Below are 26,294 nucleotides of genomic sequence, written 5' to 3' on the forward strand. Positions count from 1 at the left end.
CGTAGAGACTATACTGTAGACATACTGTGAATGAATCTCCATCTCCAATGCATCTGTCCATAGATCTACAGTCCGAATCCGGCAAGCGGTCTCGGCTGACATCAGCTCGGCTTTCCCCGCAGTTTCGCTTTGCGTCGGCTTCTCCTTGCTCGAGCGAGCGTGTGTGGCCAAAGCCCTCTTTGACCTGCCAGATCTTCTCTAGACTCGATCATGAATCTGTTTTGAACTTCAGACTCACTGGGTGCATCTGTCTTGCAGCTGTATACCAACGCTGTCCTCTACGTCCGTTATGACTCTCTCCTCTCTTCTCCGCATTACTCCACGTCTCGCCCCGACCGCGGCCCGCAGAACAACCCACGCGGCGTCGTCGGTGTCCGGGACACCGCACAAGCAGACATCTCTGGACTCGATTCTGATTGCGAATCGAGGAGAGATTGCACTGTATGTGAGACTTGAATTTTCTAATAGATCTTGATTGATTCGTAACGGGTTGCAGCTAATAACTTTTTACTTCCAGGCGTGTTGGGCAGACAGCTGCACAGCATGGGATCCGCGTTACTACTCTTTACACTGATCCAGACAGCCGGTCACAGCATGCTTTGAGCTCTCCATTCGCATTCAATCTAGGGTCAGTGTCGGCATATCTAGATGGTGATCGGATTATCGAAATTGCAAAAAAGGAAAGGTGCCGGGGGATACATCCGGGATATGGATTTGTGAGTTCGCCTTTCTGTACAGTCGCTGTGGTGGCAATGGCGACTCCCGATGAATAAAGTGTCACTGACATCCTTTGCTCCAGTTGAGTGAGAACTCTGCCTTTGCCCGAAAATGCACCGAGGCTGGACTCGTGTTTATCGGCCCTCCATGGAAAGCAATCGAGGATATGGGTGACAAGAGGTATGTGTTCAGGGATCTGCATCTTCACATACACAGCAACCTGATCAAATCTCTCTAGTCGGTCGAAGGAGATTATGCTTGCCGCGGGTGTGCCCTGCGTCCCGGGTTACCATGGACATAACCAAGACCCTCATTTTCTCGAAGCCGAAGCCGACAAAATCAAATATCCCGTTCTCATTAAAGCTATAAAGGGCGGTGGTGGCAAGGGTATGCGTATTGCCAGTTCGAAAGCTGAGTTCCAGGCCCAGCTCGAGTCGGCGAAATCAGAGGCTATGAACTCATTTGGAGATGATCATGTGTTGGTGGAGAAATATATCACTACGCCTCGGCATATTGAAGTCCAGGTCTTCGCAGACAAGCATGGGAACAGTGTTGCCCTGGGCGAGCGAGACTGCAGCATTCAACGTCGCCATCAGAAGATTCTCGAGGAGTCACCCGCGCCTCACCTGCCACATGCAACTAGGCAAGATCTCTGGAGCAAGGCGCGATCCGCTGCTCTTGCTGTAGGGTATGAGGGTGCAGGCACCGTGGAGTTCATCTTCGACAATGATACGGGGGAATTCTACTTTATGGAGATGAACACGCGGCTGCAGGTTGAGCATCCCGTCACTGAGATGGTTACTGGGCAGGACCTCGTCGAGTGGCAGATCATGGTGGCCGAAGGAGCTCCCCTACCTCTGACGCAGGAGCAAGTGGAGGGGCATATCGCACGCAGTGGTCATGGCATCGAAGCCCGTATCTACGCCGAGAACCCAGATCAGGGGTTCATCCCTGACTCTGGGCGACTGATTCATGTCCGGACGCCGGCGACTACAGACGACATCCGAATCGACGCCGGGTTTGTGGAAGGAGATGAGGTCTCCGCACACTACGACCCCATGATCTCCAAGCTGATCGTCCGGGGCGCGACACGCGAAGAAGCAATTCGCAAGCTAGGGACTGCGCTAGAGCAGTATGAAGTGGCAGGCCCCGTGACCAACATCGAGTTCCTCAAGACCATCTGCCGGAGTCCGGATTTCATCGCGGGCGAGGTTGAGACCGGCTATATTGAAAAGCATCGGAAAGAACTGTTTGCCCCGAAGCCGATTGGCGATGAGGTTCTCGCCCAGGTGGCTCTGGCTTGTCTACACCGTGACTCACAATCCGCCTCTCAGCTATCTCGCGGGCTAGCTGGGACGACGGTTGGGTTCGCTCCTAGCTATCAGCAGCGGCACCTGTCATTTACCGAGTCGACCGGCCCAAGCGGGAACAGTCCCACCTTTGGGGTTCGCGTGCAGCAGACCGCCGACCGGACCTTCAATGTGGCGGTGGGGGAGCGCGTGTTTGAACAGGTCGAGAGCCATATGGATCCCGGTTCCCAGGTTGTGACCTCCTTCTTCCCCCACACCCGGCTCGACACCACGGTGGTGCAAGACGAAGACAACATTGTAGCCTTCCAGCGCGGCATGCAGTATCGGTTGGCGGTGCCGCGGGCCAAGTGGATGGAGAAGGCGCTGGGAACGAAGGACGTGGCCAACAGCGTGCTGGCACCGATGCCCTGCAAGGTGCTGCGAGTGGAGGTGCAGGTCGGGGATGTGGTGGAGAAGGACCAGCCGCTGGTGGTGATCGAAAGCATGAAGATGGAAACGGTGATCCGCAGCCCGCAGCGGGGAACGATCGCGCGCGTGGTGCATCAACAAGGAGTAAGTCACGGGTCTAGACCCCCGGAGTCTCGTGACCCCGATTTCTGTTTTCTTGATTTACCCGACTGTTGTCTCATTCCCAAGTTTGACCCGAGATTGGCTACTTATGACCGGATTTCGAGAACAACGCTGACAGAATGTACCTTGTAGGATCAATGCAAAAGTGGCACGCCGCTCGTCGAATTCGCCGATTCCTAGGGGGATTGGTGTATATCTATTCGGTGTCCCCAGATCAGTCTACTGCATGATACCGCTCGATGTTATATATGAGTTACATGAAATGTTTGATGCTTGGATCATTCCATGATGAGGATGACACCGTACTTACAGTGCTATTTTTTTTTGGCAAAGTTTGCACTACATTCTGGCGGCATCGAGAGGCTGTTTAACTTAGTACTCAGTACTAGGCCGAGGGCCATCAACCGGTAAGCCTGAGGGATACTGGCGGAGCAGATGGTTGGCACTCGAGCCTAGAATATCCTGATAAGATGCGTTGCGAGAGCAAGTGGAGCCGAGGGCGCGGCTCCACTGGGAATCTGGTATACGGTACACTCGTATACATGTACAAATGTACCGCATCTCATGACCGGGCAGTATTATGATAGCTTATGTATGTACTTCTGGAGAACGGTACTTTACCGTCTCAGTCCGTACTGACGCCGTACGCGGGCTCGATGGGGCAATGGTCATCTGTCGCTCCCAGCTTTCCGAAGATCATTAATCAAATGGAATTATTGATCTTGATTCAAGAAAAGAAGCGAAACTCAAATATTCCTATCATCCAAATTGATAGCCCCTATAATTCAATTGACCGGCCACCCATCGATCATTGAAGGCGGCAGGCTCCGATCGTTTCACCGCAATTGAGGCATTCCCCAGCTCCTTTTTCCCCAGAAGCTTCCGCCAAATATTGAAAAGAATATGGGGGAAATGAAAATAAATGCCTGAAGCAGCTGAGCTGCTCCCATCCTTCTTAATGCAAACTCCCTCCCCTTGATTATATTCGCTCACCTCCTTTTCCATCAATCACCCTTCAATTCTCTCCTGAACCTACTCCTGGTTTCAGCTACAGCTACAGCTCCAAACTCTACGAAGCTGCTCCTCTCAGTCGCTATGTTCAACCGCACGGTCGCACGCTCCATCATTCAGGCGCTGAACACCACCCGCCCAGCTGCACTTGTAGCTGTGTCGGGTCGCGCCAGCTCTTTTATCCGCCCACTGTCCTACACGGCCGTTCGCGCCGACAAGAATGACCCCAAGAGAGACCCGCTCATTTCAGCCACCACCCAGGCCCCCGGAGGTGCATCCGGCGAGCACGAGGGCCAATTCGCCCGTACCGATGAGAGCGTTCAGATCGAATACCCGTCTGACAGCGAGATGCCCGCTCAGCCCATTGTCCAGGGCCGCGGTGGCATGCACTTCAAGCGCACCCTGGCTCAGTTCTCGCTCGAGAACAAGGTCAGCATGGTGACCGGTGGTGCCCGTGGTCTAGGTCTCGTCATGGCACAAGGTCTAGTCGCCTCGGGCTCTGATCTGGCAATTGTAGATTTGAACAGTGCGTTGATCGAGACCCACTTGTGCATTATATGGGGCAGCTTGCGCTAACTAACTGATGTACCCACAGAGGCCGAGGCCGAAGAACAAGCGGAGAAACTGATCGAACAGTTTTGCAAGGAGAATCCTGGTTTGGAGCAGTATGTCATTAGTCTTTTTGTTTTGCCTTTCCTCAATTATTTCTTTTCTTTCCCCTCCCCAAGAAATGGTGTCTGGAGGGTCACGTTCGTGCCACGGGACTAATCGAGAGCTGTACTAGAATGCCCAACGTCACTGCACACTACGCCGATGTCTCCAACCCCGACTCCGTCAATGAATGCCTTTCCGATGTGCTAAGCAAGCACGGGAAAATCGACAACCTGGTCACCTCTGCCGGCTTCACCGAGAACTTTGACGCCATCAGCTACCCCTTCGACCGAATGCAGAAGATCTGGGGTGTCAATGTCGATGGTACATATCTGTTTGCTACGGGCGTGGCCAAGCACCTCATGGAGCGTAAGGCACCCGGCAGCATGGTCATGATCGGCTCAATGTCAGGAGCTATCGTCAATGTACCCCAGCCCCAGGCCCCCTACAATGCTGCCAAGGCGGCCGTCCGCCACCTAGCCGCTTCTCTGGCGGTCGAGTGGGCTGGCCATGACATCCGTGTCAACTGCATTAGTCCCGGCTATATGCTAACTGCTCTGTAAGTGACAACATAGACCATCTCGCATCCCAATCCGACACCCTATACTAATGCAATTCGCTACAACAGCACGCGCAAAATTCTCGACGAGAACCCCCAACTGCGCGACAAGTGGACTTCCCTCATCCCTGTCGGCAAAATGGGCACTCCGGAGGACTTAATGGGTGCCGTGACATTCCTGCTCAGTGACGCCTCCAAGTATATCACCGGCGCCGATCTCCGCGTGGATGGCGGCTATACCCTAACCTAACCTTCTTCCGTACCGTTTCTTGCGGTCAACGCTTTATCAATTCTTTAAATGCATGATCTTCAAATTATCTTTGTTGATGATGGATGCGATATTGAGCGTTTTCTACCTCCCCCGATTTCCTCGATGATGCGGATGTTGCCCTACCAGGCCACTCCATGACTTTTTTATGAATGCGCTCCCCTCCCCCATGTGTGTGCACTGAGCTATTGACCCTTGACTGCTTTCATCTTTCCATGACGCAATATTTCCCGCATTCTCTGGGTTGGGGCTGCTCGGGGTGAAATTGAGCATTTTCAGCGGATCTAGACTGCAGCGGATCTAGACTGCCCCAATGGGTTGTGCTTGCAACTAACAAAAGTTTTAATTGGGTTTTTTTTTCCCCATAATTTTCCCTCTAATTATCTAGCATTCTTGCATTGGTCTAGATGATTTTCATGTAATGTACCCTATGCCTCTGTAGAGTAGTAGATGTGCTTCAAGCCAGGTTTCCAACTTCCCGTCACCACACAACAAACGCAGTTGATATCTAGACGCTCACCAGATAATGGGATTAAGTCGGTCAGTGGATATTGACTTCGTGGAGGCTTTTTCTTAAGGTATGGCACGATCGCTGATTCTGATCTGCCTAAAGGCCTGTCTGGCAGCAAGGTTAGTCTTTCGACTGCCCGCGGGCGCAAATACATGGTAAATAAATCATAATTCATTTTGGCATGGTTTACTAAACTTGCCTTTCGTTCATTAGGAGTGTGCGACATCATTGGAAGAAAGATTATCAAAGTCATTGCATAAGGTCCCCAAGCGACTTCGGTGATTGAGAAGCAATCTCGCGCCGAAGCGCCCGCTATTCCTATATCTCCACTGCGTTCATAGATTATCATTTCGAGCCAAATATATTTGTAATGCATACTCTATAGAAGAGAACATCGCTATTTACAGGCTCTGCCTCGCTGTTTCCTGGAGTTTGTTCATAACTCTCTCCGCTTCAGCATGCTGGTCGGATCATTTGATTGGGGAACGCCAAGACGGCAAAACAATCACATCAAGGGCCACCGGGCGCTTCAGAACTCCACCTCGGATTTCTCCTAGCTGACAATCTGGAAAGGAAAACAGCAGTCTAATATGCTCCAAGTCTGGCGGCGGTTGGCAGTCCCTTCGTCTATCATTCAGCATTGCCAATTCCGCTGCCCGTCTCGAGCATTATCCGGCATGGGAAATAAAAACAGCGCACCTTCGACACATGCCTGGCCCGACAGCTCATCCCCACGAACAGTTTCACAAGAGCTGACTCCTCGTCAGTAGCATGCACCTACCGGTATTGACCAGCGATTTAATATGTCATTGACTTTGAATTGTAGGACATGATCCGTATTGGTACACAGGTGGAAGATGGCTCAATCGAGACGAGCTCCAGCGAACCTCTCGCCACGTTATGTTTGATTTCTCAGCGCTGTGTGCGCGGGCTGTCCACATATTCCCAGGAGCCACAAGAGTTGTCAAATACGAGAAGCGAGAAGGTGGATTTAACAGAGTTTTTCTTTTAACCATGGACAATGGACCCTGTGTTGTGGTAAGGGTACCTACCGGTATTGCTGGCCCACCAAGGTTAACGACCAACTCCGAAGTTGCAACGATGTCTTATTGTAAGGCTAAGCTGTATACCCTATCTTTGAGGATATAGCTGATGTACTTACTGATTCATTCACATCTTATAGTACAGTCCAAGATCTCGCTTCCGATACCGAAAATTCTCGACTGGGACGATAATCCTTCCAATCCAATTGGAACAGAATACATTATCCAGGAGCATGTGGCGGGTGTTCCATTACATCAAGAGTGGCATAAAATGAACCCAGAACAACATATGCTATGCACCAAAGCGCTGTCATTGACAATGAAAAAGATGGCTTCCCTAGACTTCCCAGCCTGTGGTAGTCTATACTTCGCAGATGCGCCTCTAGACTCGGAGTCCAAAATTCCCTTCGAGCAGGGCTTCTGTGTGGGACCACATTGCAGTCCAGTTTTCTGGAACCGAAACCCGGGGGAGCATGAACTTTACCGTGGCCCAAGTCCCAACTGCGGACCTTGGAGAGATCTCGCGAGTTATTGTCGAGGTCTGATAGATACCGGTTTCGCTCGTTTGCCCAAAGAAGCCATCAATAGCCGCGAGGTTTTGCCATTCCAAGGATCAATTCAAGATCACATCCGTCTATTGAACACCAGTCGAGAGGTGATGCGAAAGTTGATTGAAGATAAACGCATTGAAGACGCTGCTACACCAGCTCTACTTCACCCGGATTTTCACAAGGGGAATATCTACGTCTCAGCCGAAGAACCAACTATTATTACTGGCCTAATAGATTGGCAATCAACCAGCATTGAGCCCGCGTTTATTTATGCCAACGAGACACCTGATTTCGCTGCAATCCCGGGGGTCCCTGGGGAAGATCCAGTTGAGGACGAACAAAATGATTCAGAAATTTCTGCACAAAAGAAACGGGAGTTGAAGGATGCATCTATCTGCTATCAAACATATGATGTGGTCATGACAGCCCTTATTCCTAAGCTCCGCCCTGCAAGGTTACTTGATCCGACTCTTTTTCGACTCTTCCACTACTGTCACACAACGTGGAGAGACTCCGCTGCCGCTGTCCGCCAAGAGTTAATTGAGCTTTCAGCTCGCTGGGCAGAACTGGGGCTAGAGGGCTCATGTCCATATTCTCCCACAGAAGCAGAATTGAAGCAGCATGCTCGAGACTATGAAGATTTTGAAGCCGTGCAAGCGCTCAAGTCATGGCTAAGAAACAACCTTGATACAAATTCTGACGGGTGGATCCCGAATGATGCATGGGACGCTGCGAGGGTTGCTCATCGGGAAGCGTATGATGAATGGATACAGACTGCCAAAGAAGCCGAGTCTCGGGGCGAAGACATGACAGTAGCAAAGGCAGACAAGATGTGGCCATTTGATGCTAGATAGAATCGGGGATAGGTAATCAAATATTCGGTTGGTCACTATCTCTAGTGTCTCGTGGAAGCCCAGCCCAGTTCTAAACAAGAATAGATATATAGTAGTAATCCCTATTGAAAGTATTCGGCTCAGCAGGCAAGAGAGGATTTGCAGCTGGTGATAAAACAGCTGGCTATCTCTGAAACCCGATTACAAATCATCGACGAGAATAATAAGCCGATTTATTCGTTCATTTTTATTTTAATCACAATGAAAGAAGTAGGTTGGTTAAATATTATTAGCCAAACGACAACTCTCCACTCCTAGATCATGCGCATTTCCTAATACCTAGGCACCCCCTAAGTCTGCGACAGAAACTAGAGATACGCGTCTCGCACCCTGATGCCCTGAAATGACGAGGATAGAAGCGGCAGAAACTCCTCCGCATAGATTTCCTTCTGAGGGTCCAAATCTTCTTCGCCGTCATCTCATCGACTCACATCTGCTCTCTGGACACGGCGGAATCAGCTGCAACTGGCCTGTGGCAATCATATTTTCCTATATTTGCCAAAATAACCATTTGTTTTGGCTCATGCCAGTACAGAAAACAAATATAATCTCAAGCCTAAGCTATGTCATCTTCCCCGAATGCCATAGTTTAGCCACATCGACGGTTCTTCTAGGGAGACGTCTATAGAAGCGGAGACTCGACAATGCACCGAAATTCGCGCCTCCTCTCGATTTGATATGGCAAATATTGACCCTCGATTGATGGAACCCCGCACTATTACTGTCTGACCTCTTCAATCAGCTGGCCAAGCACTGGGGTTTGTTTCGACTAATGAATATACGACGACGAGCACCGATTCTTTTACACGGCGAACCACCAGGGAATCAGAGAAAAAGTGGCTGGTCTAGAATCTGAATATAAGATTGGATCTTCAAAAAAGCATGCGGCGCCTTCGTATCTGTCTCGCAAATGTGGATGCTCAGAAGAGCAGCCTATGCAGAAATGGAAAGGGCGATTAGGCAAAGTGAAAGCGTCTCTTATAAGGCCCTCATCGCGTCAGTCAAGGCGACTACGGGTGTTATGGCTAATGGGATCAGGCAAGGAATGAGATGATATGATTGGTTCAACGAACTAATCCTTGGGAAAGGAAGAGAAGAAGAAGATAACTGCATCATGGAATAGGCCCGTATGTAAACCAGAATTCCATCCTCCGCCCTATTCCGATAGACTCTCCTGATGCATCACATTCTATCCATACTCCCCGCTCCATATATCACATCCGGCCGGCGTGCAGCTTGCATGATGTATGCTGCGTGCTGCATAACGCATCCTTTGGAGTCTCCGGTCGGCAGCTCGGTGCCGAATCACTGCCGAATGACAGCGCACCGTAACAACGAGCCCGATGACATGGAGGCTCAGAGAACTGGCTATGGATTCGCAAACAGTGTAGGATCTTAGAGCTGTATGAGTTTTGAGATCTTCCGCTGGCAACGGCGAGGAAGGCAGGCAACCCCTATTCACAAAGCCAATTTTGTGAATACGCCTCAAGATCTCAAACGCGATCCGGCGAAAGATGTCAAAGGGTGCACAGCTGACTTAGAACCTTGTGAGCACTCGACAGCCCTCTGCTGTTTGGGATCGCCAAGGGGATGATAACGGCTAATCGTCTGAGCTAGGTTCTGGAGTCACATCCTCCGAATCATGATTGCGACTGCGCGATTTGGAAGATTCTTGACGCCGGTTTTCGTCACAGACTACGAGCAGGATCGTCTCTTGGGAAGCGGCAAAGAGACGCTAGTTTAGTGGGATAATCGCTTTCGTCAGCAGTGCTACATAGCCCAGTCTCACTTCACCCCACAAGCTGCTTCTTGCCCTATAGATGTTCCAGCAACTCTGTTGTGGGTCACCGTCTCCAAATAACTGATACTTGCTGAAACAGAGACTAAGGCAAGATGCGTGCGCTATCACATCCGATAGTCGGCATATCTACATATGTACATAGTTTCTGTTAGCGCTTAGGTATACCTGAGAATGGGCCACGCATAGTAAGCCTGAGCCTGTCAAGACCTATACCTGACTCTCGTTTTCACCTTATTAACTGTGTATGATCGCAACTAAGTAGCATATTCGTAATATTACCACTGAATTACACTTACATCTAGACACGTGCTTCAAAACTCGAGAATTCACGCCATAATCTCAGATATGGTAGTCGAATATTCATGGAATTAGTCTTCTAACTGGTCAGAAGCGTAAGTCCGATCGTCTATCAGAGTATGCCACTAGGCGCTTACCACCGTAGTGCATTGACAATACTATTAATAGCCACCTACAATCTGTTGCGAGCTATTTCTGGAGCCAAGGTATTATGGTCATTATGGCGCTATTGTTGGAGTGGCCGAGAGGTCAAAGATATAAAAGATTCACAAGATTCTATTCTTCCTACCAAGCAACGCACACAATTCTTTATTCCAATACTATTCTCCATCCTTCTTGTAACATGTCTCTGGCAAGCCTGAAAGTCAATAGGCTTTATATCATTTTATTTATCAGGGGTTATCCCCCAACGCCAAATGATTTCCACTGGGGCCTTTATTTCCATCGCCATACTCGACGAGGTGGCACAAAATATCATATCAAACAACAAGGAAGTGGCTGGATCGCCGACCATGGGTCTACGGCTGGGGTTTTCAAATCCTTTCTCCTTGTGGGGCTCTTTGGAATCGCTGATGTCCCCGTTGCATGGGAGGGCGCTCTTGATCAAACGATCATGACGTACGATCACCAGCTGAACACTCCAGGCATCACCTGCCGCGTCTGGGTTTTCTGGGTGCTGGCTCTTTTGCAAAATGCCCAAATCTTGAAATGTGCGGACCTGAGTGCGCTGGAAGATGAAGTGAAGAATTGGGGAAATACACATGCCGACAGCGCTGCAGGCAATGCTCAGCCGAGGCCAGTCGCAAATTCGTTTTTATGCGGACTCTAATTACTCTGAGTATGTTGACTTCCTTGAACCTTATATAAGGCAGCTGGTACATAGGTAGCTTATATCTGACTAATGGATTCGTCGAGCAGGCTTCCTTTCGCTCGCGAATATCGGCGGCTCCAGGTAACCGAAGAGTGTATGACAGTTGTGAGAAATTGAAGTCAGAAGCAACTTTGACATATATATATTTGAAAGGAAGACAGACTCAAAACGCAAAATGTGCGTCACTGAGTGGCCAGGTTCTAGCTGCAAAATTCTATTTCTACTGTAAAGAATGAATTGCAATTTATACCTATCAAACAAACCAAAATTCTGACCCTAGGTGAAAAATTGTAGAGCAATAACATGGAAACAGCACTTAACACAATTCACTTCCAAGAATACAAGCATAAGCTCACCAGTAATAGGAAGCACTTGTCAAAGAGGTCAGGGCATGTTCACAATCCAGTTCCGCCAGAAACATATCACCACCAAGTCCAAGGACGAACTTGTACCACCAAAGGTCCTCTCGGGCGAATCTTAGTGCTGTAGTGAAATCCCAATAATCAGGATACCAGCCTGCCGATTCCCAGTCTAGAAAGCCTGTGATTTTGCCGTCTTTCACCAGGATATTATGGGGTTTTAGATCACCGTGGCTAAAGACAATACGGTGTGGTAGTTTCCTGATACCTTTAGCGATATCGAGTGCGTTGTTATATGCGGCCTCGGATGAGAAACCACCTGACCATGAAGGCTGGATCAGATATTCGTTGAATTCTTCCTCGGATTCAAATGGGCCAGCCAAGTGGTTAGGAACACGGACACTCCTAATCGCAGTGCCCTCCAGAGAGCAGATTCGAGAACTGCCCCACGGATTTGGCCACCCACGCATAGCCTTCAAATAGCTTTTTAACTCTCTCAATATTGAATTTTTGTCCTCGTTGCTCAGTGTCTCGTATACCTGGCCTAATTCTGCGCCAGGCATACGAGTCATCAGAATCGAGACTGGCGCATGGGGCGTATCAGGATGTTCTCCGTAACTGATCACTCGTGGAACCGGGAAACCAGCTGCTCTGGCGACTTGCATAGCCAGAACTTCTTCGAGGCGGGTGCCGTCAGACCATTTCAAAACCAGGCCAAACGGAAGCTGGGCAATTTGATTATCGAAGGTGATTCCAACCCAGCTACAGTACGATTGAGAGAATAGTTGGATGTAGTCATGTAAGATGCCCCAAATGCGACGAAGCCAGGGGTGAGTTAATCGGGGCGTGGGTGGTATGTGTTGATTCGAGATAGGTCGAATGTTGTTGTCCTGCCATGTAAAGTTTGGCAGGAGGAAGCGTGGAATGAGCCAGGAAGTCATCGCGATAAAACGATCCGAAACGAGGAGTTCGGAGACTAAGAGGGATAAGAAGAAGGACACGCGGGCGGGCAGGATGCTTGAGCGTGACAAGTTTAAGTAGCCATCAGGAGTTCGTCGCGTTCCGACCTGAGTACTTTACAGGATAGAAACACGGTGAGACTGTACATGGAATCTTTTATTGGCTGATGTCAATGTCAGTGCTGTAAGCTAGTATCAGAATAAGCCAATAAGAATTCGGTATGAAATACGAACTGTGGATTGCCCGTAGTAAGACCAAAGGCGTTGACAGAGCCGGACAAAGTCTTCCATTAGTATAACCATGAATACAAGCAACCTTAGGGGAATCAAGTCAAGTCTGTCAGCAAACTCGTACTTGAAAATCCCTAGTCTAATAAGCGGGTGCAGCTCAATAGGACTGGAAGGTCGGAATTATAATGCTGCCGAATCCGAGGCCTTGGCCCACTCCAAGTAGGTTGCTGGAACCCGTTAACCTTGGAAGTACTCTGGTATCAAATAATAAGAGCAGCTTTGGAGTACACTTGAAACTGAGAGCCATCCGCTTGAAATGCGACACTTTTCGAGATATTTCAGTCGGTCCTCGACGTCATTACCCAGGAGGATGTCTTCTTTGAGTGGCAATCCTGATCTGTTCGAGTACACTTCTGGGCGCTTTTTGTGAGTCGTGGCGGCTAGCTGCTGAACACGTCAGTTGCGATAAACTGACTTGCTGCGTTAAAACAGATTTAACGAAAAGCTGCGCCGCGCCGAACGCCGCATCCAATTCGACGTCGATGCTCTTGCAAGGGCGGCCTGCCATTCTGTCGGCCGCCACCTCAATAGCGTCGCCTCGGTCACAAAACTCGCCGAGGGGGGCTTCAACCGTGTCTTGCAAATCACCTTTAATGATAGATATGCAGTTCTTGCAAGGCTTCCCTACAGGTCGACTGTTCCAAAACATTATGCGGTGGCCAGTGAAGCTGCTACACTCACACTTTTGCGTGCTCATGGGGTCCCGGTCCCCAAAGTCCTTACGTATTCTCCAGATCAGACAAACGCCGTTGGAACTGAATATATTCTACTTGAAAGACTTGAAGGGAAAGCCCTGAGCGACCAGTGGTTCTCCATGGACACCAAAACCCGGGTCAGAATAATGAGACAGATTGTTGATATAGAGAGACAGTTCATGAGTATCCGCTTCCCGGCAAGCGGAAGTCTTTATCACCGCCGTGATCTTGACAGCTCACAATACGCTATCCCAGTCTCGGACGACATCGTCGTTGGCCCAACTGCACAATATGAATGGTGGTATCAGGAACGGGCCTCTCTAGAGGTTGACCGCGGGCCATGTAAGTCTCCATCCAGATGCGCTTTTTTTTTCTTTCGGGAAATATTGACTTCGAGTCAGGGAATATCTTTTCTGCATGCTTTAAAGCACCCGCTAAGCGTGAGATAGAGTTCTGTAAAAGATTTGGCAAACCACGACTACACGTCGAAAGATACCTACGAGAACTACACCAGTTCCAAAACCTTTCACCTATTCCGTACCAACATCTCCTTACCAATTACTTAAAGCTAGCGCCTCACCTCGACGTCCCATCTGGCCATCGCATGTCTCGCCCGACACTTCGTCATCCGGACTTTTCACCTAATAATATCCTGGTGAATACCTCCAACGACGTGGTAGGGATCATTGACTGGCAACATGCCGTTATTTTGCCTCTCTGTCTGTGCGCTGGAATCCCCGACCATTTTCAAAATTGGGGCGATCCATTGTCTGAGGCGTTATCTAAGCCAGAGGTCAAATTGCCAGAAAACTTTGACCAACTCAGCTATGAAGAACAACAGACCGTCCAAGAGACGATGCGGAGGCGGATTGTTCACTTTTATTATGCTGCGTTGACGATGAAATCCCTGCCGGATCATTTTGATGCCATCAGGACCGAGAACTGTATGCTTCGAGCGAAGCTTTTTCATCATGCACAGGCTCCCTGGGAAGGGGACTCCGTTTCGTTGAAGTATACTATATTGCAGGTCCTCAAGAATTGGCCTATATTGCTGGATGAAGGAGCACAGACGAGTCCTGTTGAGTGTCCGGTTCACTTTTCTGAGGAAGAGATACGGAAATGTTCGGAGGATTATCGTCAAGAACAGGAGAAGCTACGGGAACTAGACGAGATGAGGGCTCTAATCGGGACAGATGCCCTTGGCTGGGTTTCCAATGAGGATGAGCTTGAACGGTGCAGTGCTGTGATCCAGAGCATCAAAGATGGTTTGATGGAACATTCAAGTACTGAGATGGAGAAGACTGCGGTCCGTCATCATTTTCCTTTCAATGATCATGAAGAAAATTCGTGATATATTTGAACAACTCAGCTATTTATCTTAATAAATTAGACATGACATTCCTACAGTCTCTTCCACCCCAGTCAACAACACCACCCACCCGCAACATCCACCCATGAAGAGTACCTCATGCTACACCAGCCGTCTACAAACAAACCTCCAACACACCCCAGAGTGACCTCCGAGCCAATGATGCGCCAGTGGCTAAAAATTTACTTACTGCAGTGAGCAATATAATCCAAGCAGCTGCAAAGTCCATCACTCGTGGCCAGTTACCCATTTACCAAACTGTGGAATACTGGAAGAGACTTGGAACCAGGCCCAAGCAACACTTGGGTCACAAGGGACATCCCGTTTACTGTAGGAGGATCCTGTAATGATTCAGTGGCATTTCCCATCTTCCCCTTATACGCAAAATTGCAGCCTTCTCCGATACTGTGACTCAAGAGGTGGTGTTGTACGAATATCCTTGTGCTGAGCTTTACAGTGCCCTATGGCTTTATCGAAATTCCAGGGACTCTCCTTTCTCTTCAGCAGTACAGCAGGTCTTGCCCAGCTACTGTCGTTTTCACGTCCGAACTCTGGGATTTACTAGCCAGCTGATGGATTATGCCTCGCTGTAGGGGTTGGTCCAGCCACTGCGATCGCCAGCCCCGATGCTCGGGGCGCCCGGGCCAAAGGCGCTCGAATACCCGGTCCAGCCATTCTAGGGCTCGGAAAGGCGTGCGGCGCAATTCAAAGTGGCGATTGCTCTGGAAGATGTCAATTTGGGGGTGTCTTCCCTCGGCAGTAGCGTGCACAACTGGATGCTCATGCTCGCTGGAGGTTGTCGTGACAGTATATGAGAGCAGCGGGTCTTCCATTTTGCCTGTCCAGGGATGTAGCGACTTGTCAAAATTGTTGGTGGCAGTCGATAGATCGACTTGGCGTCCCATTCGAGGAATGGTATCGAGAGGCAGTATATCAGAAATGCCATTGGGCATGGGGCAGAGTTTCAAACATTGAAGCTTTCCCGAACCTTGCTTCGATGAGATGATATCCCATATCGCACGAGACAAATGTTCATCTATCGTGCAGTTGACCAGCCGCCACAATATGGCATAGTTCTTGGGGCCTGCAGGAAGGGGTGGCATGCCAGGCAGCAGCGGGAAGAGCTCCTCATCAAATGGAGAAGGCCCTGAACCTATTGATGGCGGTATGTGATAAGAACCGAGATCTAGTCGGAGGGTCTCAAGCTGGGGGAACCTTGCCAGGGCCTCATAAATATGCACCTCAGCGGCGTTCCCCACAGAGCGTGGCACCTCGATGTGTAGCTCCTGCACCAAGGGACAGAGACTGGCAATACTGGATATATTGTCGGCAGTGAAAATCAGAAAGCTCGGGGGGTAGTCAATATTGTTCCTGCGTGGGAGGAGCATCAGACCCTGCAAAGTGCTACCATGGCGAGCAAATATACTTTGAAGTAAAAGCATATTGAAGTGCCCCTCAAGTCTCAGATGCGACAAGGGTCGGAGAGTGTCAAACATGGCGGTGATTTTGTCTTCATAACTTGAAATTGAGAAGAATGGAGGCATGGAACTGGGATGGAGACCAAGAGTCAACTTTTCCAGGCTGTCAAATGAGAAGCGTGTGGAGACTGTCTCGGCGATTTTTTCATTGTAAATGTTACCCAGGTTGAGGGACCGAAGCCTTGAAAAGTTCGTGTGTAGGCTCCACTGATTCAGCGCCTCTTCTGTGATAGTGCACAGAGGGAATAGCGGTGAAAAAGCCAGTGATTCCAAGTTGCCCATATGGAAGATTCTATGTAGTGTGGCAAATCCCTGCCACTTAGCTCTGCGCCGACGTTGATGGAATCGGTGCTCTGGAAAGCCTGGTTTCTTCTGTCTTCGCATCTGAACATGTTTGAGGTTTGGTGCAATAGACACGGCTCGACATATTGCCTCATAATGGTAGTCATCTCTTTCGTCACCATCCCAGCCGTCGGAGATACTCTGTATTGAATAAAGGCATGGTGACTGAATAAGTTCCATATCGTAAGGATCCCTCTCAGGGTCATGCGGATTCGAGAACTGGAATGTATGGATGCTGAGCTTGCAAGCCGAGTGTTGTTGATGGAGGATGTCAAGCACGCTCTTTGGGAACTGGTTCTTCACGGCGTAATGTAGCTCTGTCAGACATTCAAGCTGACCAATAAACTCTGCCAGTCGTTGCCAATTCGGTGAGTCCAACGTCGAAGCCCATGGAACCACCTCCTCGGCAAGCTCATCGTAGTTGAGATCATTATGTCTGAATGGATGCAATCCTAAGACCTCCCAGCCCACCCACCACTTTTGGTCCGAGTGCAGGCAGTAGATGTCGAGGCGCCGTGTGTATTTCAGATAGTAGTTCCTGATAGCTGAGGTCATGACTCGGTCAAGAGCTCGTTCAAGGCTGGCATTGTCTTCAAACGTGAGGACAAGCGTCCTGCATATAAAAGGTCTAGTCGCATGATACAGAGTGCGGCTTGCCTTGCCGAGAGCATGCAGACTTGCAGGGCGCGAGTTCCATATCTATGCTCGGGATCAGTATAAATGCCATGGATTAGATCGGGTAACATACATGGTGGCATATCGTATGTAGAATTTCTGGGGGTAGACTGTTCATGTTTGGTGGAACGAAAGCCAGACAATGAGAGAAAAAAGGAAGCAAGGAAGTGGTCGGGCTGAAGAAAGAGCTGCAGTTTGTCGTCAGCCCTGCAGGGAGTCAGGTGATGGGCCGCTATTCGACCATAATTGCTTGTGCTATATGCAAGCTACATGAAAAGCACTATTATCGCTCGAATGGATTTTCTTGGAAACCACTTGGGCTGTTACGTATCATTAGATGGACTGGCACTTACACAACAGTAAGCGACGGTGTGTCTGTTTCGCATAGACGAAGGAAGCAAAAATGCGATTTGGCGGGATTAGAATCGGATTGTTGATCATTGAACTCAGCCTAGAGAGATGTCTATCCTTCAGGCCAGGTTTGTAGGCTCTAGTATGGACAATTTGAATATATCAGGTATATCAAATTTGGCTTTTGTATTAAGGGGCTCCAGTATTTTGTGTGGTCAGGACATTGGCACTCTCGGCATATTCGATCTACTTTAAATATTCGTTGAAGTATCAATAGATAAGTCTACCTATAAAGGAATGTACCTGGTAAGAAGTAGCTATCAGGAAAGGGCATCAAGCACTATTGCTGGATGCATGTACCACAGAAATTCCTTCGGATCCGGCATTCTGATTGGCTTGGGACACTATTTGCTCGCAACGCGGATCAATCCTGGGCATGGGTAGTTTTGGCAAATTGAAGGATAATTCAAGGGCATACTACGTATCACTACTCACTACTGGAGACCACTGCGGGGATATCAAGGGGGACTAGGATCCGCTCGCTCTTGACTGAAGCTTCCCTGAATTGAGGTGTCCAGCTTGCACGCAAATCATTGGCAGAGTGAAAATGCAACTGTGCCGGTGGACTTCTTCTACCCTCAGATTGTGTGTACTATGCGATCCAAGTATTTCCTCTCAGATCTTGTCAATAACTTTCCAAATATGGTGGAATTCCCTGTCCCCGGTTTCTCATAGCCCGTTTCTAGCCGATAGGCCTGTCCATCCCTGCCACCGACGTAGCAAGGGGCAAGCGAGTAGGAATGCGATGAGGCGTTCGCTCCATGTTTGTCATGGCGCCAGTCTGCGCCCGGAAATTCAATGAAGGCAAATGATATTGATGCTTCCTCGATGCCCGACTGCTTATACTGACTCCCATGTCGCCTGTCAATACGAGAGAAACCAGTCCAAACCCCCGCAATGATGACAGGAGCTTGATGCGACCCTTTGTTCATGTGCGCTCAATCTGATAATCTGGGGAAAGAAGCCTGGCATTACTGCGTCACTCTGCTCAGTTATTACATTTGGTCGACGTGTTGGCATCTCCAGTGCCATCTCGACCGCGGTTCCACTGACCGCCGATACTTTGCTGTGATCAAGTACGTTTGACATTGGAATCTACCTAGACACCCAGATTGCTTTGCATGGTTTACTCTCTTCTCTCTTTATTCCACTTTCTCAGGTCTTCTTGGCTGCCATAGGAAGGGATCGTTGCTCAGGCCAATTCTGGGCCCTTACGAGTTCCTGCGCTGCCCATTTCCCGTTAGAGTGCCGATGAGTTGTTTTGTCAATCCAGTCTCTTTTCATTGACTGCGAGCTTGGAATTTCTCTGTACTGTCATCTGCACTACTTGGTGTTTTGTTATCCATTATTCACATCTTGGCTGCTTTCTCATTTCTGCGCCAACACAAGCTAATGACCAGACACTCCCAGGTCACCACGAGATCCTATCCACTCACTCACACACATTCTCTCTCCCTCTGAGAGCAACTACCTGAACAGCTTGTCATTTGTCAGAAGAACCCAGAGCGACACCAGCTCTGGCTGGCATTCCAAAGTTGAACGTGTTTATTCCTGTTCATTGCTCTCTGAAGCTTTCACAGCGATTCAGAAAGGCTCTTTGGCTTTTGCATCATGGAGAACAAGATTGCGCCAGGTTTGGTGACGGTATCTCAGATAGCTCCCACCGACATGCTGGGGCCTGTGAGACTCGACAGGAAGATGATCGAGACCCTTTGGAAAGGTATGCCCGGCGTCCAGAGTGACTGAACCTCGTCATCAAACTAACACAGCCCGCGGCCTTGAACAGTATTCTTTGCATCACGGAAAGCAAGCGAGAATGAGACAGACCAGCGGCTTGAATATCTCTTCTGGAGAATCTGGAGCAGTCGGCGCATCCTGGCTCAAACTGACGTGCAGTTCCTGGACCGTCTGCTTTCCGGAATTACGGCGTCTGAGCCTATCAACATCCCGCCGACGACTAAGTGCGACGAGGTAAGTGGCCTGCATCTCCTCGGTTTCCTATGTTTTGGATTTCATCTGTTTCCATTGTTCCCTCTTGAACTTGGACGTCGCCTGGCATGGTACCCATCTGATCTCCACTGCAGTCCAACAGCATGTCTCCCACTCCCAGTATCAGAGCGTCTCCAAGACCTATCCACCACACCCACTCCAAGTCTCAGCCAGTCACTACCGTCCAGCCACCCCTTCAGTCTATCCTGAAGAAGTCACACAATGCGCAAAGTGAGCCACAGAAGACCACACGCCTTCTTCTCGAGAAGCCTGATGGTGCAAGTATTCGCAATCCGGCAAAGCCCCCAAGTCCGATATTCTCGGATGACTCCCCCCCGACCAGTCCTTCGTTCCGTCCAGCGCAAAAGAGACCAATCTTTCCTGCTAACCGACCTGGTCGAGGCTACCGGCGTCGTCCGGTATTTAACCGTCGCAAGTCATCGCAGACAACGATCTCCAAAACCTCGCCGCCGCAGACTCAACCCGAGAAGGCAGATCCCGGAGAAGCGAAACCTGGTGAACCGAAGCCGGTTGAAGCCAAAGCCGCCGAGCTCTTCGATCCATTGTACGGTCTTGATGAGGACATCAAGGAAACATCTCTCGCACCGCCGCCGGATACTGGACTGGACAGAAAAGACCAAGTAGGCACATGGACCGACTCCGACTCGGCCTCCGTCGACGGTGCTCTACCCATCCGACCCGGACACAAATACACCGGCCCTTTCCCGCGCCCCAAGAGCTTCGTCCACGAGCCCTACCTCCCTCGCCCGAGACGCATTCCCCACCCGGAAATCCAGACGGTTAGTGATGACCCTAACACGCCAGATCAGGAAAAACACGGCGCTGAACCCAAGGACCCCAGTCTCTCAGAACCCAAGCCTGAACAAGGAACCGCCGTCCCCGGTCTGAACGGTGCGAAGCGCATTCCCATGCCAGCGAGCATGGAGAACGAACTACTCTGCATCCTGAACAACAGCGACCCGCCGAAGGAGTGGGTCTCTCTCCCTTCACGTCCATGGTTCCTCAACGACAACGCCTGGCGCGAGCTGCCGGAGCAGCATTACCTTTGTGACTGGATGCTTCAGGATGAATACTTCTTGCAGAACCCGCAGCCCTCGAGGCAGCCGCTGGTGGAGAAGGGATATCGACAGAGATTCCAGGAGGACAGTGTGGACACGGAGAGACCGCCGACTACGAGCCTTCTCTCGTCTGGCCTTACATCTCTTCCAGCGCGTCCTTCGCAAAGTGATTCGTTTCAGGGGTTTTCCGATGTGACGACTCTCATTGGGGAGGAGGATATTGATGAAATCGCTTCAGCTGATTAGGGCTAACTCCGCATCCGGATGGAAAGTATCACGAGCATCAGCATGGGCGTTGTTTAGGACTGCCTTTTCTACCCACATGTACAGTGGATAGTCTAGACAGTCATTTCAATTTTCAATGATCTACGAGCCAATTATGAACTTTGGTTCTTCTCTTGAAGTAGACAGTCATATTGTGACCTCGCCGCGGTGTTGACTCCACTAACTCCCGGGACCCCGATTCACGTAGAAAATCAGACATTGGAAATGCTTGGAATAAAACTCGACACAAAACAGACAAGAACCGTCCGAAATCAACAAACTCCCCAACACCATGGATCTCTGATCGAATAACTACGGAAAATCCCAACATGCAGCTAGTCGTCTGCTTCTGGCCCTGTGCCACCGTCTCCCTCATACAGGAATACCCAGAATCAGACCTTCCAGACTCAAATCTGCTCGCCCTTTTCAGCATCATCCATGACCGAACCAGCAGCAGCACGGCGACTCTTCAGCCAGCGCAGCAGCACCCACGACGCTGTGAACACCCACATCACCAGATTCACCAGATCAACCCAGACCGCATGGCGCATGCGATTGATCTTCGACGCATCGCCCAGCCCCGAGGTCGCGCTCGAGCTAGTATCCCGCTTGCTGCTATCCGAGTCCGAGCTCGGATACACCCCGATATACATCTTCCCGAAGATGCCAAACAGAGTCAGCCACAGAATACACAGGACAAACTCCCACACGAACTGCGGCAGCCGCAGCGCCGGGCTGGGCGTGTAGTTGACGCGGCGCATACAGAACGGCAGACACATGTGCACCGCCGCCGTGGCGGTCGCCAGGAACGCCGCGACCAGCGCGTACACCCACCTCGCGCTCCACGAGTCCTTGTCCTGGTGGTCGTGCCGCACGTCTGTGCCGTACAGGCCGATCACCGTCAGCCCGAAGACGAACTGCAGGAAGCGCAGCGCCGAGACGAACATCGACACGAGCTTGGTGCCTTTGCTGGCGGGTTCGACTGGGGGTGCGGGCGGAGCGAACTGGATGTTTGCCCCCGGTGCGACGCCTGGTGGGTATTCGGCCATTGGGTAGGGCTGTTGGGGATATTGGTTGGGATAGCCGGCGGCAGCGGCGTCTTGGAATTGCTGCTGTTGCTTCTTCTTCTCGCGGTGCTGCTTGGCTTTGTTGAAGCCGAATTTGAGGAGAGGGACTGCGACAAATGACATCGGGGGCGTCGGCTTTTCTTTTCGTTTATGGTTATTAGGGATTTGGTTTGAAGGGTGTTTTTTTTTGTATGAAATGCAGGTCGAGAGGTGTGGACGTCAGATGGAATGTGTGAGTCTCGATCTGATGGCACAGATGCGCACAGCGCAAGATATAGTCGTCGAGACGGAATGCTGGACCGTATAACAAAGTGAATGTGCGTATTCAATGGCGATGTGGCAACCTGGGTGCCAAATGAGAAGGTAAAACAGGAAGCCCTAAGCAACACGGCCAGTCATCAACCAGGATGATGCAGCAGCTGGGCACAAAGAAAGAAGCCAGGTATCTATCGTGTCAAACAAAGAGAGAAGAAGAGGAAGAAAATAGAAGCAGAAACAAAACGGGGACGATTGAGACAAAGAAGGGAAGTCGTTGCTGGTTTCATCAACTCTCCCGGGCTGTCCCAGATGCTTTATAGACAAGCTCGAAGCTGTCATTCTGAAGTTTCCTGCATGGGATGGAGGAAGCTGAGCCATGATTCTATTTTTTGGCTTGCCCAGTCCAAGATGAAACTGTCTTGTTCTTTCAGAGCCGAGCGGCTCGAACTGGAGCTCCACAGTGCTGGTTATGGTCCTCGCTCCTCCACCAAACGGTGAGCAACGAAAGAAAACTGAAACAGACTATCTGTGCGTCAGGATAAAAATGACCCCAGGTAGCAGTAAAGCTGGCGAAACACGGGAGCGGGCGCGAATGGACTCCAGATGGAAGGCCGCTGGAGAGTGAGAACTATAGAGCGGGGCGGCGCTTCACTTCGCGCGCGCCAACGCCCGCGGATTGTCGTTTCAGCGCGACGAGTCGACGACAGCGGAGAGCCAATCAAGTCAACCGGGTTAATTTGGTGAGGCCAAACAGGGCTGTTTCAAAGAGTGCAAGAGCGGGACTGGATCTATCACTAAGAATAGGAGTCTAGCAGAGGGCCGTCCTGGACAAAGAAACAGAAACGGTGGGAAATGCCCTAACTTCGACTTCACGCTTGGCCTAAAACACAACTTGCCACCTACAACCACTACTACGATTTCAGTCAACACTTGAAATGATTTCAGTTATGCACATTGCTCGACTTGGCTCTCTGTCATTATGGTTACAGACCCTCATATGGAAACCTGCTCGATCCCATGCTCGCCTAAAATGCTTGAGAGGGGATTGCCATGCAAAACTCATAATACCCAATCCCGGACGCCGATGACACAAACCGAAAAGCCGACGCGTTCTCTCACGCGTCAACGAACGCCGTTTCAGGCCGGTCGGCTGGCCCCGGCATCTGCAGGGCCCTTAACATTCCCCGCCGTTGCAGCGAGCTTGGGATGGTTGCTTGCTGGCGGCAGGGGTGGTTTGAGTTCTGTTGGCGACACAGGGTCTGGCGCTGGGATGGGCCCAGGCTCCTCCTCATAATCATCTTCATGGCCTAGATATTCGTCGTCATGAAGGCCAGACCCGGCGGCAGAGGAGTGATCGACCGAGGCACGGTCATAGCCCTGCTGATAGCCACCTTGGTGGCCCGGCGCATTCTTTGATGCGTTCTTAGGTGCCTTCTTTGCCTTGCGTCCCTTCATCTTCGCTTTCTCCAGGAGCCGCTTCTTCTCGGCAAGCCGCTTCCGCTCCTTTCGGTCTTTGATTTCATACTGTCGAATCAATGCCTCCGGGGGACGACCAAAGATGCTCTCGTATTCACAAAATTCGCAAATCCAGATATCCTCCATGCTCGGTGGATGGTGAATGTTCGTGTACTGCTGCTGAATTTTACGCTGGCGCGCAGCCATGGCATAGATGCTACTCGGGGAGCGCTTCTTTTTGCGACCCACGGCAGCTTGATCGCCTGGCGCACCCGGTGGCTGTGAGCCCGGTGGAACTTGCTGGTTCATGTTGGGGCTTGTCTGCGTGCCCTGCGTAGAAAAGCCTCGCGAGTTGGCGGTAGTGGTGGCAAGCGGGGACGTGGGTGAGCGGTGGGGAACGGGGTATGGGTTCCGCTGCATGGCCATGCCTTTCGACGAGTCTGACTCGCAGGTAAAAGTAAATTGTGTCTTGGTCGGAGTAGTGTTCTCCTGTTCCAGCAGGCTGACATTGCTGGGACCTCGAGGTGATGAGGAGAGGGTCGCGGCATTCGCAATGGCGGTCGAAATTATTCCTTGGTCGGATGTGGAATCGCCTGGTCAAGGATCAGTACACGCCGGTCCTTACTCGAGTCGAAAAATGGACCTTGAAGCACTTACCGGACGGCCCAGGGGATGACATCAGCCCATCCCGCCGACTCGGGGTCCGGCCATTCATCCATGCGTTCTGGGCATTCGCAGACAGCGGGTTACGTCCGCTATTACTGCGAGTGGAGCTCCGCCCAAGGCGGCCTCTGCCCGAGCCAGATATCCCACTTCCCAGCGGTGAAGCCGGGTTGCCATTCCCATAATATGTCCCCGTGGCCCCATCGCCAACCGCCGGCGGCGGAGGGTTTGAACTGGCCAAGCCCATGCTCGCAAACTCGGGCGACAACGCTGAGTGATGACCACCAATGTTGCCAGGTGTGGGGATTTTTCGTTTCTTTTTGTTGTTCGTGTTCTCAAAAGCGTCATAACCATCGGGACCAGCCGAGGCCTTGGGGACTCCGTCTTTCCCGGAGGACCCTGGAGGGTGCGTACTTGAAACCGGTGACAAAGATCCCTGAAAACCAGCACTGCGGCGTACCACTACCGGTCCATCTTCGTCTCCGCTGTCTAGCTCCACGGAATTCTCAAAATTATGGTGGGAGTCAGCCTCGGGGGTTAGCTCGTGTCTGTCTGCCTCGATGGTCTGCTGCACGTAGACTTTGGAGTCATTGACCGCCTCCTCCGAGTCTGCGGAGACCCCGTAGAATATCTGAGACGCCGGAGGCGTTGGAGGGTACAGGATGGTATCGGCCGCGTCGGTGGACAGGCGAGAGCGTAGGGTCCGTTTGGGGAGAGGACGAATCAGACGATCGGGGTAGACGGGGGAGGGCGTGTCAGGGGCCGAGTTGAACGTCCCGTCTACACGAGTGCACACCACGTCAGTAACTGAGTAACCCGCAGATGTTTGTAGCTTGTCAAGCTTCGGGGCCTGCCAGACCATCTGAAATCTGGCTCGACCAGGAGCTCCCTTTTCGAGTCGACATACTCAAAGTAGCAGTCATCATGCAAGTTCTCAAACGCTCGACCTCAACCACAGCCGTTGATAACGTGTGGAACGAAGTATGCCAGCCCGTTTCCTCTTATCCTTTCCCCCTCCGCCGACTTTGTTGTGGGTGGACCAGTACTATAAAAGTGAAACTGGATAGGCTGGGGGGAAATGGGGTTTTGGAAACTATTCAGGTTCAGGAAGACGTCAGTCAGGCCCGGCTCAGTCATACGAGAGAAAGCCAAGAGAAACCAGGTGTCAGGACTTCATAAAAGAACATTCCCATGGCTGGCGTGTCTACCTCGGCGTTCCACAAGCAGCAGGGAGGAATGAGAACCCACCCACAATCAGTGCTATTAATCAGCACGGGCACAACACGGAGTTGCAGTAGGAGGAGTGGGCGGGGTAGCAAGAATTTCAACCAGTCAAACGGCTCAAGCACAGCAGAGAGCCGATCAAGCCAGGCAAGAGCCGGAGAACAATAGAATGACGATGCGGAGGGGTTGAGATGTGAAGCGAAAGACCAGCAAGTCACGGGAGTTCGGAACGGTGCACGCTAGCCGCTTTGGGCAACCGTGGACACCCAAACCCGACTGGCTTTCTCAGCCGTATTACTGCAGGCGACTTGTCGTTGGACATGACTTTCATTCTTATCTCATCCATTGCTCACTGCCGGTCATGACTGCACTTGGAAAGGAGATTGGTCTTGTGTTGCGGCTGACATTTCTTGACATTCCTTATAGGGACCCGCTGTCGGAGCCGAGCCGGTCCTCTGTTCTGCTTACTCTTTCCCCCGGCCGCTGCAACAATTGGGGCAGCAGCCATGAACTAGATGGTTGGCTAGACGGTGTGAAAGAGTAAATGGGCGAGTATAGGAGTACGCAAGCTCTACGACAGCTTACGACTTCAGTGACGGCGGAGCCTGACCAGCCGCACCGTACCTGCATGACAGGCTGTGGAAGGCACTACCTTGCCGAAAC

General features: G+C 50.9%; 9 protein-coding genes across 9 annotated transcripts; 5 read left to right on the forward strand and 4 right to left on the reverse strand.

Annotated features, from left to right (window-relative positions):
• Nucleotides 1-289: 289 nt before the first annotated feature.
• Nucleotides 290-2,777, forward strand: N7459_008359 (acetyl/propionyl/methylcrotonyl-CoA carboxylase subunit alpha; the record flags this gene model as incomplete). The annotated part of the gene is made up of 5 exons (XM_056947527.1): nt 290-441; nt 518-716; nt 800-897; nt 956-2,579; nt 2,730-2,777. 5 exons carry the CDS (start codon nt 290-292, stop codon nt 2,775-2,777), a joined length of 2,121 nt encoding a protein of 706 aa, XP_056797037.1.
• A 915-nt stretch (nt 2,778-3,692) lies between these two features.
• N7459_008360 (uncharacterized protein) lies at nt 3,693-5,068 on the forward strand (the record flags this gene model as incomplete). Its single annotated transcript, XM_056947528.1, has 4 exons — nt 3,693-4,134; nt 4,204-4,273; nt 4,393-4,818; nt 4,888-5,068. 4 exons carry the CDS (start codon nt 3,693-3,695, stop codon nt 5,066-5,068), a joined length of 1,119 nt encoding a protein of 372 aa, XP_056797038.1.
• Nucleotides 5,069-6,911: 1,843 nt separating this feature from the next.
• On the forward strand, nt 6,912-8,045 carry N7459_008361 (uncharacterized protein; the record flags this gene model as incomplete). The annotated part of the gene is made up of 1 exon (XM_056947529.1): nt 6,912-8,045. One exon carries the CDS (start codon nt 6,912-6,914, stop codon nt 8,043-8,045), a length of 1,134 nt encoding a protein of 377 aa, XP_056797039.1.
• A 3,360-nt stretch (nt 8,046-11,405) lies between these two features.
• Nucleotides 11,406-12,353, reverse strand: N7459_008362 (kinase-like protein; the record flags this gene model as incomplete). The annotated part of the gene is made up of 1 exon (XM_056947530.1): nt 11,406-12,353. The coding sequence occupies one exon, from the start codon at nt 12,351-12,353 to the stop codon at nt 11,406-11,408; it is 948 nt and encodes a 315-aa protein (XP_056797040.1).
• Nucleotides 12,354-12,918: 565 nt separating this feature from the next.
• Nucleotides 12,919-14,708, forward strand: N7459_008363 (phosphotransferase family protein; the record flags this gene model as incomplete). The annotated part of the gene is made up of 3 exons (XM_056947531.1): nt 12,919-13,028; nt 13,095-13,683; nt 13,755-14,708. 3 exons carry the CDS (start codon nt 12,919-12,921, stop codon nt 14,706-14,708), a joined length of 1,653 nt encoding a protein of 550 aa, XP_056797041.1.
• A 518-nt stretch (nt 14,709-15,226) lies between these two features.
• On the reverse strand, nt 15,227-17,339 carry N7459_008364 (uncharacterized protein; the record flags this gene model as incomplete). The annotated part of the gene is made up of 2 exons (XM_056947532.1): nt 15,227-17,245; nt 17,295-17,339. 2 exons carry the CDS (start codon nt 17,337-17,339, stop codon nt 15,227-15,229), a joined length of 2,064 nt encoding a protein of 687 aa, XP_056797042.1.
• Nucleotides 17,340-19,243: 1,904 nt separating this feature from the next.
• Nucleotides 19,244-20,946, forward strand: N7459_008365 (uncharacterized protein; the record flags this gene model as incomplete). The annotated part of the gene is made up of 3 exons (XM_056947533.1): nt 19,244-19,352; nt 19,419-19,603; nt 19,717-20,946. 3 exons carry the CDS (start codon nt 19,244-19,246, stop codon nt 20,944-20,946), a joined length of 1,524 nt encoding a protein of 507 aa, XP_056797043.1.
• A 425-nt stretch (nt 20,947-21,371) lies between these two features.
• Nucleotides 21,372-22,154, reverse strand: N7459_008366 (uncharacterized protein; the record flags this gene model as incomplete). Its single annotated transcript, XM_056947534.1, has 1 exon — nt 21,372-22,154. One exon carries the CDS (start codon nt 22,152-22,154, stop codon nt 21,372-21,374), a length of 783 nt encoding a protein of 260 aa, XP_056797044.1.
• Nucleotides 22,155-23,426: 1,272 nt separating this feature from the next.
• Nucleotides 23,427-25,330, reverse strand: N7459_008367 (uncharacterized protein; the record flags this gene model as incomplete). The annotated part of the gene is made up of 3 exons (XM_056947535.1): nt 23,427-24,316; nt 24,402-25,187; nt 25,315-25,330. The coding sequence occupies 3 exons, from the start codon at nt 25,328-25,330 to the stop codon at nt 23,427-23,429; spliced, it is 1,692 nt and encodes a 563-aa protein (XP_056797045.1).
• Between the last annotated feature and the right edge of the window lie 964 nt (nt 25,331-26,294).

The sequence above is a fragment of the Penicillium hispanicum genome (assembly GCF_028827665.1).
Source record: "Penicillium hispanicum strain IBT 35686 chromosome Unknown utg000007l_segment0_segment0, whole genome shotgun sequence".
In the NCBI taxonomy this organism is placed as follows: Eukaryota; Fungi; Ascomycota; class Eurotiomycetes; order Eurotiales; family Aspergillaceae; genus Penicillium; species Penicillium hispanicum.